Consider the following 17,707-nt stretch of genomic DNA (forward strand, 5'->3'; position numbering starts at 1 on the left):
TCTGAGGAGAGACGTGGAGAAATCCAGCTCCTCAGGATTTCAGAGCTGGTCCCTGTTTATAACCTGCCAACTCCCCACTACAGACATCAGGGGACTCTCCACCCTCATCCCAAGGAAGCTGAAGGAGCTAAGTTAGTCAGGGAGCAGTCGAGTAAGAAATACAGCAACTTCCTCCTCAGGGATAAGACTGCTAAGGTAACCAAAGGTCCCTTGAAAGCAGGTTGGCAGCGCAGCTTCTATGCTGCCTAACACAGATATATGTAGAAATGAATCTTTGTGAGTCCCCATGACAAAATTAACATGGGAGAACAGATCTCCCTCACCTGTGAAATCTGAGACCCCAAACCACTGAGTGTCAGTTTCAGGACTCAGGGGGTCCCAGTAGAAAGGGTCAACCTGAGAAAGACCAGACAGAGACCGTGCGCTGGGCTGACCTGGTCCCCACCTCCTAAAAGTCCAATGTCTCCTTCCCTTCCTTTTCCCCTGATTCCTAGGGCCCCCATTTTTCAAGACCTTTTTTGCTCTCAGTCCTGCACTGTGCCCCAGCTCTCCAGTGGTCCTGAGTGGGTACACTCTGTCTCTCCCAGCCCACAAAGGTGCCTTCTCTCCTGTTAAAAGGAAGCACTGAAGGCAATTACCACATTCCTTATTGGGGATGGCAGTGGCCTGGCCTGAAAATCTTGAGCCAATCAATGGCTCTTTTTCTCATGAGTTATTTAGACTAAAGCTCTGTGTGGATGGAGCTTTGTCTACCTGGGGCACTGCAGCTGACCCTGTACCGTGACACTGGGTCACACAGGGAGTGCCACTGGACTGTCTGTCCTCTTACCCTGTTGCTCCAGGAGGCAATACTTCTTGTGGTGGGGTCATCTCCAGTTTCTCGGGCTCGTTCACCAGCCCCATGTACCCCGAGAGCTACCCAACTGATGTGCAGTGTGTGTGGGAGATCCATGTGGACAAAAACTTCCGCATCGAGCTCCTGATCCCCAATCTGAGGTAAGGACATAACACGTCTCTCAGAGAAAATGCTAGAAGCATTGCTGTGTGTGGCATCTAATCCAACTCCGAACATTCTGTGGCCTCCTGGCCACCTCCAGGTATGGCCCTGGTAGCTGAGCTCACTCTGCTAGACTAAGTAGATTCTAGAGTGTCCCTCCAAAGCCCCCAGACACCACTAGGAGCCCCAATAAGAAAATGTGTCTTTAGTACTTTATGGTGTTCTTTGTTGTCCGTGATTGGCTAAAGCCATTGTGACTGGACCATCTCGGTTACTCGCTATGACCACAAGTCTCGTACATGCTTATAGGAATGAGAATTCTGATATGCCACCAAGAGCATTCCTGTGGGGATTCAGAGAGGGTCCCCATGACTGTGCCAGCACTGCTCTGGACTAGAAGAAGGTTCTAACTTGCTGCCCCTGTTCCACATGGGCTCCCCCAGGCTGGAAGACATCCTGGGGTGCCCCTATGATTCGGTTGAGATCTTCGACGGCCCCAGGATCGCGGCGCTGTCCATGGGGAAGTTCTGCTCCTCGGTGGCTGTGCTGTTCTTCTCCTCCTCAGACATGATGACCGTGGTGTTCCGGAGCGACTCCATGATCACCAACACCGGCTTCCAAGCTCTCTTCAATGCCATCCCACAGGGTGAGGGGGAGCCAGGTAGGCACAGCTGGCAGTGGGGCCTCTTCAGGTAGGACTCTGGGAGCAGAGGCCTTGGAACTGCGGTAGGGCCAGGAGAGAGCCGTGACTGATGCTAGAGGCCTGGGTGCGGGCCCAGTAGCCCCCCCCCCCTACACAGACACAGACACACACACACCCCACCTACACCTCTACACATTTAATATACCTAAACACCCCTGTATATACACACCTAAATTCACACACATAAAAACCACTCATAACACAGCCTATATATATACCCCTACACTCATAGTACAGCTAAATACACAAACCCCTACATACACACACCTAAATTCACACACACACACACACACACACACACACACACACACACACAGAGGCCTCCTCAGCTGGCCCTCCCTGGCTGCTGCTAGTTCCCACTTAGAAGCCACTGGAAAAATCAGAGCTGGGGAACTGTGTAGCTCTGGGTGGTGCAATTGCCCTGCTTGGGGGGTGGGGGATTTTGTGTGCTGAGCAGAGAACCAGGAGTAAGCCCTTAAACACCACTAGGTGTGGCCCCCCAACCAGATAAGTCTACGTTTATTCAAAAATCACAGCAGCTAAAATCCACTTTCCCAGTCACCCCAGCTTTGCTGGGCTTAGCTCCACTTCTTCAGACATGTCCAGTGCTGAGTGCTGAGTGCCCACTTTATACTCACCCTCACTATCACCCGGCCCTCAGAGACACCATGCCTTTTGGTGTCCTGTGACACAAATGACCCATGAAAGGGGAGGGGGCTCAAGAAGAAGGGAGCAGAGATGGGAGCCCACACATGTTGTCCCCTCCCGAGCCCCACTTTGCTTGGTGGTTACCCCAGACGTAGCTCTAGTCCTCCCCGGCCTTGTCTGTGAATACACGGGCTCCTCCCTCAGGCCTCTGTTCTGTTTAGAAATGGGGCCTGAACTGCGACTGGTAGGTGGCTCTGGGCGCTGCTCCGGCCGCATCGAGGTGCTGCACGACGGGGCCTGGGGCACTGTGTGTGATGACCTGTGGGACCTGAACGAGGCCAAGGTGGTGTGTCGGCAGCTGGGCTGTGGCTGGGCCATCGCCGCCCCCGGAAAGGCCCACTTTGGCCCAGGCTCGGGGGACATCGTCCTGGACAATATCCAGTGCTCAGGGAATGAGAACCACCTGGGTCAGTGCCCCAGCTCAGGCTGGTCTGACCACAACTGCGGGCACCATGAGGACGCCGGTGTCATCTGCTCAGGTACATTCTCCCCTCGTGGTGGTGGTGGTGGTGGGGAGCACACATGGCCTTGGGAGCCCAGTGAGATGCCTTCAGCCCTGAGAGCAGTGAGGACCCTCTCCATAGGGAGTCGTGCGGTTCCTGCTCACCCAACACCTTGGGCTTGGTCAGGAGTCCAGCCTACCTTGCTCCTGGTGTGCCTTGGGACCTACCAATAATCCTGTCACTACTTTGTCTTCAGTAGTTTGTTTTCTGACTCTGATTCTTCTTCCCTGAATGCAGATGCTGGGGAATGGGCCCCAGAACTGCCCTCTGCACCCCCAGGTAGGACAGATGCTCCCTGCCCAAACCTCTGCAAAGTGAGAAAATCATCTGGTCAGAGACCCAGACTAGAACCCCTAGGGAGCAAAGCAGAGAGGAGAGAAGAAGATGGGGGAGAGAAGGAAAGTGGAGGAGAAAAGAGATGAGGAGGGAAAGGGAGAAGGGGTGGAGAGGGGAGAGGGAAGGGGAGGAGAGAGAATAGACTATATATCTATGTCTGCCCCCACTGTGTCTACCCCCCCCCCATTCTAAGCTTGTCCTTCCAACTGTGCTTTCCTTTTCGCAGCCCTTCTTCCTCCGGTCCCCCCTCCACAAGGTAACTGCTGCTGCAAGCACATTGGGTGGATGGAAACAGTTTGGGGGACATCAAGGATGAAGGGCTCCCTCTACTGCCTATAGGGAAGGAATTGGAGGAGGGATTCTCCCCTGGGCACATTGGCCACATATGAATGGGACTGATTTGCAGGGAGGAGGTCAGGAGAGCGTTAACACAGTATCAGCTAGATTGCCTTATACACACTCATACTCACACACTCAAACACATTCACACACACACACACACACACACACACACACACACACACACACACACACACACACACACTCGCATGTCTTTGCCCTTGAGAGAGTTCTAGATTGTTCCACCAGGAGAACCCAGAGCCACTGTGTCTGCTCTCTCTCTCTCTCCCCCACCCCCACCCCAGGAGGAAGCAGCGCCTGCGGCGGCGTCATTTCCAGCCTTTCAGGCTCCTTCTCCAGCCCGTGGTACCCCGCAAACTACCCCACTGATGTGGAGTGTGTGTGGGTGATACACGTGGCCCAGAAGTTCCACATAGAGCTGAAGATCCCGAGTCTGAAGTAAGAAGCACCAGGTGCAGGTGGGAAGGAGCCAAGCACACCCTCCTCTCCCCTGGGTCCCCCTGGGCACTGGGCATCAGGCAGTGGAAGAGATACCAAATAACTTCCTTGGGGCTCTGGAGACTTTGGGGCTGCAGACAGTCACTGAGGTAGCCACATTTGCCCCAGACACACATGGTGAATGGGAGAATTCTCAGCCTCTTTTTGGGTGGCAGTGCTCAGATGTTATTCCTCAAGGGACACACCAGGTCCCCTAAACAAGATGCAGTGTTGGGGACCCAACTGGGGTCAGCCACATGCCAGGCAAGCACCTTCAGCTCTGTATTATCTTTCCTGCTCCTTCTTAGTCTTTTTAAAGGGCCACTGATGCCACCCATAGGGGACCTGATCTCCCAAAGTCCCCACCCAACAATACACAGGGGTGAGATTTCACCATATGAAATGGGGCACAACATTCAGTAGATAATCCGAAAATCTTAGGACCGGCAATTCCTTCTGCATTTTAGTGAGAAACTTGCTTGGAGACTGAGTCTCTGAGAGGTTCCCAGGCGGCAGCAGCTTGACTCCCCAGGGGGCTGGAAAATCCACATTTAGCTTTTAAATTTTGATTTATTTGTTTGTTTCGTTGGCAGACCTCAGGAGTTACTCCTGGCTCTGTGCTCAGAAAACCATATAAGAAGCTGGGATTGAACCCCTGTCTGACATAGGCTTCCCCACTGTACTATGTATGGCTCAGCCCACAACAATGTTCTTTTGTTTGGGGGACACACCCGGTGGCGCTCAGGGGTTACTCCTTCTCTGTGCTCAGAAATTACTCCTAGCAGGTTCAGGGACCATATGGGTTGCTGAGGTTTGAACCTAGGTTGGCTACGTGCAAGACAAAAGTCCTCCTTGCTGTGCTATCCAGTCCTGAAATATTTCTTTTTTGTTTTTGATTTTTGGGGTTACACCAGGCAGTACTCAAGGGTTATTTCTGACTCTGAATCACTCCTGGCAAGCTCAGGGAACCATATGGGATGCCGGGAATTGAACCCAGGTCCATCTTAGGTTGGCCGTGTGCAAAGCAAACTCCCTACCATTGTGTTATCACTCCCACCCTGAAATATTTCTGATTTTTAATGAAATCATCCCTCTCCTGGCTGCCTCACTCATTCCTGTCACACGGTGCCCCCTGGCCTATGAGGTTCAGGCCCGGGAGCAATGCAATGCTTTTCGGGCACTGGGGGCCATGCTGGGACCTGCCTCTGCTCAGCAAGTGCCCCTGTGCCCTGAGCTTTCTCCCTGGCTCCCACCCACCTGGTCTTATCTCCCCCCCCCCCCAGACTCGAGGACATCTACGGGTGCCCTTATGACTTCCTCGAGGTGTTCGACGGGCGGCAGGCAGCACCGCTGTCCCTTGGTAGGTTTTGTGCGGGCACTGAGCTCACCTTCTATTCGTCCTCCAACCTCATCACTGCCGTCTTCAGGAGCGATGCCATGATCACCAACACGGGCTTCCACGCGCTCTACAACACCGTGAAGCAGGATGAGCGTGACAGTGGTGGGTGGGGCCCTCTGGGAGAGGGAGTGGGTGGACAGAGGCAAGGGCAGAGGCAGGGGGGTGCCTGTCTACCTTCCTGGGAGAGGAGGAGGCCCTGGCTCTGCCCCACACCGGGCATCTTGATTACTCCCAGCAGCTCCCCATCACCCCACTCATTACTTCTGACAGTCTACACATAGCCCCCAATGGTGCTGGCCTGGAGGTTAAGGTTGGAGGCTGCAGGGACAATGGGCAGGACTTGGCCCTGCTTGTAGCCCCTCATTTCCATTCCCAGCTCCACAAAGTCTCCTTGGTGAGGACTTTGAGTATTTCTGGGCACAGCCTCAGAGTCCCTCCAAGTACTGCTAGTGTGACCCAGATAAGATAGCCCTCACAATTCTGGGTCCAATCACATAATCTTCTTGGGGCAAGAATTTGGCCAGGAATCAGGGAGATGGAGTGAAAACACAAAAGGGAGAGCTTTTGCCTTATATGTAGCTGACCCAGGTTCGATCCCTGGTATCCTGTAGAGTTCTCCAAGCATGCCAGGAATGATTCCTGAGGGAGAGGCAGGAGGAACCCTTGAGCACCACTGGATGTGGCCCTAAAAAAAAAAAAACTTTTGGAGGATTCTGCCCCTCCAAAAAAACTGCTGATTGTAACTCAGTCTTCTCTTGAGTTTGTGTTAATCCCTTGCCTAAGAAGAGGCCAATCTTGGGGAACAAACCAGCTCAGGTTACAGTCACCATTCAGTTACCTAAGTCAGAGCGAAGGGACTGTCTCTGGGGATACCCAGGAAGGCCACTTAGCATTTGTGCAAGCTTTGGGGAATGTTCCAAAGCTCCACGGAGGGTAGTGGGAAACACATTCACTGGGGTCCCTGATGGGAGGTGAGGGGCACAGCAGTGTCACAGCCATTCCTAGGTCTCCCCTGCCACCAATGTGCAGTTATGAAGTCCCAAAGCAACAAGAGAGTCTGGAGACCCTGAGAGGGGGGGATGAGGGGTGTGACCCAGCTCAGGCTGTGCTTTGCCCCCAGGTATGGCCCTGAGGCTGGTGAATGGCAGCCACCGCTGTGAGGGCCGGGTAGAGGTGGCCTACAATGGCACATGGGGCACCGTGTGTGACGACAGCTGGGACCTAGCAGATGCAGGGGTGGTGTGTGGGCAGCTGGGCTGTGGCCAGGCCCTGTCGGCACCTGCCCAGAGCTTCTTCCAGGGCGGAACCGGCCACATCATGCTGGATGACGTGCAGTGCCTAGGCCGCGAGGCCAAGGTGTGGGAGTGTCTACACAGCGGCTGGTTCTCTCACAACTGTGGCCACCATGAGGATGCGGGTGTCATTTGCTCCGGTGAGCTGAGGGAAGAACCCAGCATCCCCAGTCAGTGATGGGACGTGGGGGAACCCCTCCAGGCCAGCAGAATCCAGTTGGCTTCTAGCCAACTTTTCAAAAACTTCTGCAAAGGAGATTGCAGTTCTTGCTCCTAAGTTTGGGTGGAGAGACCCCGACTTATGTGGGTGACCAGGTAGAGGGTGTCATCTGACATCTGGTTGGGTGACTGAGATGAGTTTAAAGGGTGCTCAGTTGAAATGAGTCAGAGGGAGAGAGATAGACACAGATAGAATGATCATAAGATAGTAAAAAACAAATATATATATATATATATCATGATAATGACTTCCAGAAACAATAGTGATGATGGTCAGGAGGACCCATCCATGGTAGGAAGCTTGACACAAAGAGCCTGAAAGTGCAGCGAGGACAGAGAAGGGAGCTGAAAAACTACAGTGTCTAAATGAAGAGAGAAAGAGAATGTTAGCCCTGCAGCAGGCAGGGGGGAGAGCATGAGGGAAACTGGGAACATTGGTGGCAGGAAATATGCCCTGGTGAAGGGGGTTGGACAGTCTATGACTGAAACTCAATCATGAACAACTTAGTAACTGTGTATCTCACAGTGATTCAATTATAGAATTAATTTTATTTTAAAGGGGGGGCAGGGACCAGAGCAAAAACACAGCAAGTAGGGCATTTACCTTGCACACAGCTAAACTGGGTTAAATCCTCAGCATCCCATAGGGTCCCCTAAACCTGCCAGAAGTGATTCCTGAACTCAGAGCCAGGAGTAATCCCTGAGTGCAGCTGGGTGTGGCCCCCAAATCCAAAAGCATTAATAAAAAGCAAAGTGTGCTCAACCTATGCTAGGTTTGGCCCAAAGCAACTTGTCCAAATGCTCTTGTGACTGTGTCTGACCACATGATGACAAATTCACATCTTCCTTCCCTTGATAAGGCAGAAAAGCCCTGGCTCAGGTTACTCCACAGGAAGGCTCCCCACATGTTACCTCTGGCCCTGGCCTGGTTGGGAAGCCCAGTGGGCAGGGACTGCGGGGGCGGGGGTAGGGGTAGTGGGGGCTACACTCTCACCAATGTGGGTAATCTCAGGACTGATCTCCCCACTTTCAGCTTAGTTTATTTCTGGTTCTTCTGAAAGTTTCTGATTTCCATAATGACTGTGTGTGCTTCTAACTCTCCATGTCTCTCTGTCTCTGTCTGTCTGTCTGTCTCTGAGCAGGCATCAAGGCCGGTCCAAACCTGGGACTCTCAGGTACATCTCTTCCCCACATCTTTCAACTGCTCTCCGTTCTCAGGCTGCTGTGACTCCTATAGTGGGGCCCGTCCTGATTGTGGAGAGCGAAGGTGATAGGAGGGGAACTGATGGGAGGGGAGCATTTTGGAGGACAGAGCCATAGCACAGCAGAGATGGCATGTGCCTTGCATGTGGGCAACTAGGGTTCGATCCCCAGCATACCATAGAATCCCTGAGCCTACCAGGAGTGATTCCTGAGCAGTAAGCTCTAAGCATCACCAGGTGTGACCCAAAAACAAAAACAAAAAAAAATGAAAAGAAAAGCACCTTCACAGGGGCTGCTCTGCGAGTGAGAACAGGTGTGCAGGGTTGTGCAAGAGCCAACCTGGCTCTGGACCCACCAGAACCCACTGGGACTCTGAACTCTTCACAGACCCAGCCAGGCCCTAGGTCTCCCTCACAGTCACTTTCTCTGGATTTTTCCACAGACCTGAGTGGCGACAGCCCCATGGAAGGTAACTCGGCTCAGTTCCAGCCTGACGCTGCATGCTTCTCTTCTCTGTCCCTTCTCACTCTGGGAGTCTCTGAACCCAAGGCCCCATGGCACTGAGGGGCCTGAAACAAGGGGAATCCCTCTCCCATTCCCCAGAAGCGCTCAGCAACACTGGCCTGGACCGCAGAGAATCAGGGGATCTGTGGATCTAGGCCAAGAAAGAACATGTCCATGCAAGTGAGGGTCACCTTTGGCTGGGCCCATTGCCTCCTCCATATCTTTCCTCAGCCAAATGAGACAACCCTGTGAGCTCTGGGCACTAAAGTGTCTCCTAGGCCACCCTTGTGGATTCCCATGTTATTCTTCTGGTCCCATGGACCCTCTATAAACCACAGCAGAGAAAAGTGTATCCCTTCCAATGGGACTGCGTTACTCTTTCTTGCAGACAAAAACTTCCAGTGTGGAGGTTTGCTCACAAATAGCTCAGGCTCCTTCTCCAGCCCCTGGTATCCTAAGAAGTACCCCACCAATGTGGTCTGCGCCTGGGACATACAAGTGGACAGCAGAGCTCACGTCAAGCTTACTTTTGATGTGTTGAAGTGAGTTGACACATCTCTTTCCCTGTGTACTGCCCTCCCTCTCCATTCTCAGTGCACCCCCAAAAACCCAGCTTCCTATTTATTCCCAGTGTGAGGAAAGATTATAGGTCTATTTAAGGCTATTTCTCAAGAGACCAGAGCCATAGCACAGTGAGGAGATCACTTGCCTCACACATGATAGACCCTCATTCAATCTTCGCCATCTCATAGAGTCCCCAGAGCACCATCACAAATGATTCTTGAGGGTAGAGCCAGGAATAAGCCCTGAACATCACCAGGTGTGGCTCAAACCTCCCCACAAAATGAACATCGGTCAAAATAATTTTTCTGATTTGAATGTCACACCCGGAGACACTCAAGAGTCACTCCTGGCTCTGCACTCAAATGTTACTCCTAACAGACTTGGGAAACCATTTAGGATTCTGGGGGTTGAACCAGGTCAGCTGCATACAAGGCAAATGCCTTACCTACTCCAGCCCTCAGGGCCAAAATAATTTTTATTGGTAGGCATGTCTGTTTTCTTTTACTAAGAAGAGACTATTCTGATCCTTGGAAAGGGCCCTTGAAAAACCCAGTACTGGGCCAACATGTTCAAGGGCAGGAGCAGAGGTCTAGTATGTGCAAGAAAGTCAGTTCAATTCCCAACAACACATGGCCCTTTATCTCTGCTGAGCATGACCCTATAAGGGGAAGAGGGCAGAGTGATAGTCTAGCAGGTAAGGTGCTTGCCCCACCTGGATTTGATCCCTAGCACCCCATCTGTCCCCTGAGTCCAGCGGGAGTGATTTCTAAGCACAAAGTCAGGAATAAGACCTGAGCACTGAAGAATGTGGCTCAAAATCCAAAAACAAAAAGGAGTAGAGCAGGGGTCTCAAACTCAATTTACCTGGGGGCCACAGGAGGCAAAGTAGGGGTGATCCTTGAGTGCAAAGTCAGTAGTAAGCTTTGAACATTGGGGGGTGTGACCCAAACAACTAAAACAAAACAAAACAAAAAAGATTCCTCTAGGGCAGGGCCACAAAATGTTGTATGGAGGGCCGTTTGCAGCCCACGGGCCGCGAGTTTGAGACCCCTGGAGTAGAGGAACATTCTAAAATGACATTCCAAGTTGTAAAATCACCCTACGAAAAGAGTTTGAATCAGGGTCATGCACAAAATCCAAACCCGGCTGAAGGTGTATAATAGGTATAGTCTAGCAGTCTTCTATCTCGTATCTTCCCCACACTGTCTGCCAGAACATATTTTTTGTGGGGGTTGGGTGGGTGTTTGTGTGACACACGATGGCACTCAGGGGTTACTCCTGGCTCTGTGCTCAGAAGTTGCTCCTGGCAGGCTCAGGGGACCATATGGAATGCCAGGATTCGAACTGTGGTCCATTCTGTGTTGACCCTGTGCAAGGCCTTACCGCTTTGCTATCGCTCCAGCCCCCCACATGGGGACAGGGCCCACAGGGTAAGAAGCTGTTTTGTTTTTTTTTTGTTTTTTTGTTTTTTTTTGGTTTTTGGGTCACGCCCGGCGGTGCTCAGGGGTTACTCCTGGCTGTCTGCTCAGAAATAGCTCCTGGCAGGCACGGGGGACCATATGGGACACTGGGATTTGAACCAACCACCTTTGGTCCTGGATCGGCTGCTTGCAAGGCAAACACCACTTTGCTATCTCTCCGGGCCCAAGAAGCTGTTTTTAACTTGGTTCCTAAACCTTCTTTCTGGTGCTGGTTGAGCATATTCAGAACCACAGACGGATGGGAAATGACTAAATGTTTAGACCCAGGAGGACACAGATTGTCTCCAGACATAGGAGACTCCAGACTGCTAGGGGAGATTTGGATTTTAAGAGTTTTTACAAAATCATTCTGTGCTTAGCTGAGACTGTTTGCTGAGAAAGAGCCCTAGTCCTGAGTCTGTTTTGATGTTTTGTTTGTTTTGTTTTGTTTTGTGGGTTTTGGGTTAAACCCAGAAGTGCTCAGGGGTTACTCTTGGCCCTGCATCAGGAATTATTCCTGGCAGAGCTCAGGGAACCATGTGAAATCCTGGGGATTGAACCTGGGTCGGCTGCATGCAAGGCAAGTGCCTTACTTGTTGTACTATCACTCCAGCCCCTATTTTCATGTTTTAGATTTTTGGTTCTTGGGCCATTTCTGGCTCTTTGCTCAGGGATCCCCCCTGACAGTGTTCTGGGGGATTCATTCAGGGTGCTGGGGATTCCCCGAGTCTGAATGAGCCTCTCTTCACAGGATGGAAAACTTCTATGGCTGTCCCTATGACTTTATTGAAATTTTTGATGGTCCACAAAGTGAGTCTTTCTCTCTGGGGCGATTCTGCTCCGGGGCCACCCCCATTTTCACCTCTTCTTCCAATCGGCTGGCAGTCGTCTTCCACAGTGACGCCATCGTCACCAACATCGGCTTCTATGCCACCTATGAGTCATTGGTGCAAGACGAGAACAATACAGGTGAGTTCCAGGGACTCGTTGCCCCTGTGTTGACCCCTGGCAGGCTGGGGACATGCTAGGGGCTCCCTGTACTTCCCGGGGTGCCCCCAAGATCCAGCTTCAGAAGGTGGCTGAGACCTCAGACAGCTCTTCTAACACTCAGACCCTCTTGTACTGGCAAATAGGACTTGTCACCCACCCCACTTCTCCCTCTTTTTAAATTTATTTTGTACCCAAACTATATATACAGTTTCTTTTCATCTGCTGGCACGGGAGAAGAGGGGCTCTGCAAAGCAGAGTCTAGCACCCTTCCCCTTCTTCATGACTTTGGGGAGTCATCTTTCATCTTTACCTGCACACAGGGACAATCCCATATAAGCTGTTGGTGGAGATGGTTCAGTGGTCGTGTGCTTATACTTTGAGTTCTGGTCATGGATTGTGCCCCACTCACCCTAAGCACTGCTGGGCAGAGCCATGGGTACCCCCCAACCACCAAATAGGGTGGTCTCATGCCCCTTAGGCCACACACAACCCCACATCTCAGTGTCCCAACATAGAAGTGCTTGGCCTGGTGGACAGAGCATTTGCCATGAGTGGCCTCAGAGCATCACTACAAAGAACTCCAAGGGCTGGAGCGAAAGCATATAGGAGAGGGTGTTTGCCTTGCATGCAGCCCACCTGGCTTCAAACCCCGGTATCCCTCAAAACTGCTGGGAGTAAGCCCTGAGCTCCCCTGGATATAGCCCATAAATAAAAAGAGCCCCCCAAAGTAAGATCTCATGATATGTAACATGAGATGGGACCCCAAGGCCCTTTGAACCCTCGTGAGAGTCGTCATGAAGCTGGTCATGGCCCAATGTGGTGACAGCATATCTCTGGCAGATGTGGCCCTGCGCCTGATGGATGGCAGCCACTCCTGCGAGGGCCGCGTGGAGCTGTGGCGCAACGGCAGCTGGGGCAGTGTGTGTGACGACAGCTGGGACCTGCGGGAGGCCCAGGTGGTATGCAGGCAGCTGGGCTGTGGTTATGCTGTGGCAGCTCCAGGCCGGGCACGCTTCCTACGGGGCCTGGGCCCCATTGCTCTGGACGATGTGGAGTGTGCGGGCACCGAGTCCTGGCTCTGGCAGTGTCTACACAGTGGTTGGTTCACCCACAACTGCGGCCACCATGAGGATGCCGGAGTTGTTTGCTCAGGTGGGCCAAGGACAGCTGCAGTGCTTGGGGAGGCTGGGTTGTGCCCCACCATGTCTTTGGGTATCGGGCCCTGCACCACCGGTCATGCCAGCTGTCCCACGCCATGCCCATGTCTTACCCCACCTCGCTCTGAGGAGTTAAATCTTCCTCTAGAAACTTCGTCTCCACAGCCAGGTCAGTTTGCCCTAAGCAAACTGTGTCAAGATTAAAATGAATTGTGATTTCATGGCTAAAGTGATAGCACAGCAGGGAGGGCACTTGCCTTGCATGCGACCCAACTGGGTTCAATCCCTTGAGCCCCAGATGGTTTCCCCAAGCACCACCGAGAATAATTTCTGAGTGCAGAGGCAGGAGCAGGTCCTGATTATTATCAGGGGTGGCCCAAAATCTCTCCTTGCCACACACACCCAAAAAAACCACATACCTCACCGGGTCTGGGAAAATTAAATGTATGACCCCCTCACTTTGATTTTACCTTGTAGACTCCCTGCCAGACTCCACATCAGTTGCTGTGAGTCCCCCAATGCCAGGTAAATCCTCAGTTCAGAAGGGGCCACTGTGGTCTGCCTTGGCAAAGTCACATTGGCAGTGAGATGGAGGCAAGAGTTCCTCAATTTGTTATTCTGGCTTCAACAATTACAGTCAGGGATGGAGAGGAGGAGGAGGAATAAGAAAAGGAGGGGGGAAGAGTGAGGGAGAGGGAGAACAAAGAGAAAGAGGAGAAGGAAGAAGAGGAGGAGGAGGAAGAAGAAAAGGAGGAGGAGGAAGAGGGGAATGAGGAGAGAAAAGAGAAGGAGGAGATGAAGAAGAGAAGAAGGAGGAGATGAAGAAGAGAAGAATGAGGAGAAAGAAGAGGAGGAGGAAGAGGAGAAAGAAGAGGAGGAGGAAGAGGAGAAAGAGGAGGAGGAAGATTTCAGGTAACTTCTCACTCCTACTTCTCTCTGTCCACAGCATCTCCCATAAAGGCCACGGAGCCAGGTAGGTGGTGCCCCGAGGCAGGTGACCTTTGCCTTTCTCTTGTGGGGTTTTTAGCTCAAAACCCTGGGGTCCCTGCAGGAACTGTCCCCTCATCCTGCTGCAGGAGGTGGAGGTGGCCCTGAAAGGTCTGGACCAGCCTTACAGCAGCTGCCATGAATTAGGGGCAGGCGAGGGCCAGAGCAATGGTGCACTGGGGAGGACACTGACCTTGCACAGGACTAACCTGGGTTCGATCCCCAGTATCTCAGATGGTCCCAAACTCTCTAAGCCCTAAGCACAGCTGAGTGTGGCCCAAATACAAAAACAAAAGAAAGAAAAGGGAAAGAAAGCCTGAGGGAGGAGAGAGGCTGCCTTGGAAGGTGGGGGGGGAGGGGGCATCAGAAACCCCATGTCCCCTCCATGCCTGAGCTCTGCAGTCCAGTCCTGTACCACTTCCTGTACCAGCAACTCAGCACTTACCCTCACAGCACCATTATCTGAGACCAGGGACCCAAAGAGGGAGTGACACTCCTTGGGCTCCTAGTCAACATGCGCCAATGACCCACACATAAGCTCTCACACGTATGTATTCATGCATGCCCCTTACACAATAGTGCAGGGGTGGTGAACAAGTTCAACAACAAAGAACCAAAATTTTCAACTGTGAGAGTCAGAGAGCCACACCACGCAGTGACCCGCCAAAACAGACAAACACTCACACGAAAGCATCTCATTTTAACAATAACCTATTAAACACATATTGCATTTTGCTATTTTGAGGGAGGGTCAAAATCCTGTTCGCCACCCTTGCCATAGTGTCTCATGGGCACATTTATGCCATCACATGCATACACACATGTGCTGTTACACATCTGTGTCCTTCCATACACGCACACCTGCATGACCTAACTAATAAGTGATGTGCGCCTTATGTTTATGTCACGTACATGTTGCACATGTGTGTTGCCCTGCACATGTGTTCCCATCATGTGTAAACATCCATGTACACTTTCATCCTTACAGAGAGTGTGCCCCTTGCATGTGTGCATATACATGTACCTTTACACATGCACTTGTATGTTTCCCCTTACACATGTGTATACCTTTGTGCATGGATGGCCACTTATGTGTGTGAGGACACATGTACTCTGATACTCACGCACATGTGTCCGTCCCTTACATATGTACACGCACATACCCATGTCAGTTTCTCATAAGAATGCCAACACACCCTCTGAGCACCAGAAACCTGACTTCCTCCCAGGCCCTCTGCATCCAAGAGAAGGGAATACTCTCCAATAGATTAGTGGCTGCACCCTGGGCTTGCCACTGAAGCTCTTATGACACCCTGTGCAGAAGGGGAACTGGGCCAATGACGCCTACAGAGACCAGGCACCTGACGATCATTGCTCGGTGCCCACAATCCAGGCCTGCGGCTGGTGGACGGGCAGAGCCGGTGCGAAGGCCGTGTGGAGGTGCGTCGTGGCGACATGTGGGGCACCGTGTGTGATGACCACTGGTCCATTGAGAATGCCCACGTGGTCTGCAGGCAGCTAGGCTGCGGCCTGGCTGTGTCCGCCCTCCCGGGGGGCCACTTCAACCCAGGCACAGGCAGCATTGCCCTGGATGACGTCAACTGCACTGGCAGCGAGTCCTTGCTGGACCAGTGTCCCCACAGGGCCGGGAACGACCACAACTGTGGGCATCAGGAAGACGCCGGTGTTGTCTGCTCAGGTGGGTATGGAGCTCCTGGGTAGGTGGGGCTGAAGGCAGAGGCTAGAAACCACCTCCCTCTGGGGAATAATACAGTTATTTATTCCATGAGAGAGCACTGGACTTGAGTGTCTACAAAGGACAATTGCCTAGAAAATAAAGAATGTTGGAGGGGCCAGAGAGATAGCACAGCGGTAGGGCATTTGCCTTGCAAGAGGCCAACCCATGACTGACAGTGGTTTGAATCCCGGCATCCCAGATGGTCCCCTATACCTACCAGGAGCAATTTCTGAGCAAAGAGCTAGGAGTAACCCCTGAGCACCTCTGGGTATGGCCCAAAAACCAAAAAAAAAAAAAAATGTTGAGGCCAGATTAAAGCACAGTGGGGAGTGTGTTTGCCTTGCATGCGACTGACCCAGGTTCGATCCCCAGCATCCCATAGGGACCACCAAGCACCACCAGGAGTAATTTCTAAGCATGGAGCCAGGAGTAACCCCTGTGTATCACTGGATTTAGCCAAAAACCAAAAGAGAGAAAGAGAGAGGGAGGGAGAGAGAGAGACAGAGAGACAGAGAGAGACAGAGAGACAGGCAGAGAGAAAGACAGAGACAGAAAGAGAGAAGATGTAGCTGTGGGACCAGAGAGATAACCTAGAGGGGAAGATGCTTTTGTGTCTCTGCTGACTCAGGTGTGATTTTCAGCACCACCTCTGATACCCCAAGCACTCTAGGTGTTCCATCAAGAGCAGAGCCAGGAGTAGCCTGAGTCTGAGCACTGTTAGAGGTGGCCAAGAAACAAACTTTTTTTAAATAAGAATATAGTGATGGGCTCAGAAAAATAGCATAGATGTAGGGTGTTTGCCTTGCATGCAGAAGGACAGTGGTTCAAATCCTGGCATCCCATATGGTCCCCCGAGCCTGCCAGGAGCGATTTCTGAATGCAAAGCCAGGAATAATTCCTGAGCGCTGCAGAGTGTGAAGGAAGGAAGAAAGAAAGAAAGAAAAGAAAGAAAGAAAGAAAGAAAGAAAGAAAGAAAGAAAGAAAGAAAGAAAGAAAGAAAGAAAGAAAGAAAGAAAGAAAGAAAGAAAGAAAGAAAGAAAGAAAGAAAGAAAGAAAGAAAGAAAGAAAGAAAGATAAAGAAAGAGAAAGAAAGAAAGAAAGAAAGAAGGAAGGAAGAAGGAAGGAAGGAAGGAAGGAAGGAAGGAAGGAAGGAAGGAAGGAAGGAAGGAAGGAAGGAAGGAAGGAGGAAAGGAAGGAAGGAAAGGAAGGAGGGAAGAAAGGAAAGGAAGAAAGAAAGGAGGAAAGAAGAAAGAAAGAAAGAAAGAAAGAAAAGAAAGAGAAAAGAAAGAAAGAAAGAAAGAAAGAAAGAAAGAAAGAAAAGAAAGAAGAAAGAAAGAAAGAAAGAAAGAAAGAAAGAAGAAAAAAGAAAAGAAAGAAAGAAAGAAAGAAAGAGAAAGAGAAAGAAAGAAAGAAAGAAAGAAAGAAAGAAAGAAAGAAAGAAAGAAAAAAGAGAAAGAAGAAAGAAAGAAAGAAAGAAAGAAGAAAGAAAGAAGAAAGAAAAAAAAAGAAAAAAAAAGAAAGAAAGAAAGGAAGAAGGAAGGAAGGAAGAAAGAAGAAAGAAAGAGAAAAAGAAAGAAAGAAAGAAAGAAAGAAAGAAAGAAAAAGAAAGAAAGAAAGAAAGAAAGAAAGAAAGAAAGAAAGAAAGAAAGAAAGAAAGAAAGAAAGAAAGAAAGAAAGAAAGAAAGAAAGGAAGAAAGAAAGAAAAAGATAGATTGATTACAGTGATACTTTGATTTTGGGGGGGTTGGGTTTGTTTGGTTTTTGTGGTTTGTTTTGGAACCATACCTTGCAGTGCTCAGGGGTTACTCCTGACTCTGCTCTCAGGAATCATTCCTGATGGTGCTCAGGGGACCCTATAAGATGCTGGGGACCAAACCCTGGTCAGCCAAATGCAAGGTAAGCGCTTTATCCACTGTACTATCCCTCCAGCTCTATACAATGGTACTTTAGACATTTGAGGGAGGATTAAAGTTAACAACCCACCTCCTCCAACACTTAGTCCAGCACACAATGCACCAGAACTGCATAAAAATGCTGTTTCCATGGTACTTCCATTCCCATGACAAATTCTGTCACCTCCTGGCCTCACAGCCAGACCAGGAGGTTCCTT

At 51.0% G+C, this 17,707-nt stretch overlaps 1 protein-coding gene across 1 annotated transcript in view; it reads left to right on the forward strand.

Moving 5' to 3' along the window:
* Positions 1-17,707, forward strand: part of LOC126033477 (deleted in malignant brain tumors 1 protein-like) — an 81,785-nt gene that overhangs the window by 40,363 nt on the left and 23,715 nt on the right. Inside the window, exons 18-29 of the mRNA XM_049790449.1 lie at positions 1,036-1,086; positions 2,498-2,902; positions 4,199-4,241; positions 6,581-6,915; positions 8,640-8,666; positions 9,090-9,243; positions 11,477-11,535; positions 11,611-11,694; positions 12,556-12,867; positions 13,038-13,041; positions 13,924-14,030; positions 15,253-15,558. Coding sequence (XP_049646406.1) covers positions 1,036-1,086; positions 2,498-2,902; positions 4,199-4,241; positions 6,581-6,915; positions 8,640-8,666; positions 9,090-9,243; positions 11,477-11,535; positions 11,611-11,694; positions 12,556-12,867; positions 13,038-13,041; positions 13,924-14,030; positions 15,253-15,558 — 1,887 coding nt within the window. The remainder of the gene's footprint in view (positions 1-1,035; positions 1,087-2,497; positions 2,903-4,198; positions 4,242-6,580; positions 6,916-8,639; positions 8,667-9,089; positions 9,244-11,476; positions 11,536-11,610; positions 11,695-12,555; positions 12,868-13,037; positions 13,042-13,923; positions 14,031-15,252; positions 15,559-17,707) is intronic.

Source organism: Suncus etruscus, chromosome 17 (assembly GCF_024139225.1).
Source record: "Suncus etruscus isolate mSunEtr1 chromosome 17, mSunEtr1.pri.cur, whole genome shotgun sequence".
NCBI lineage: Eukaryota > Metazoa > Chordata > Mammalia > Eulipotyphla > Soricidae > Suncus > Suncus etruscus.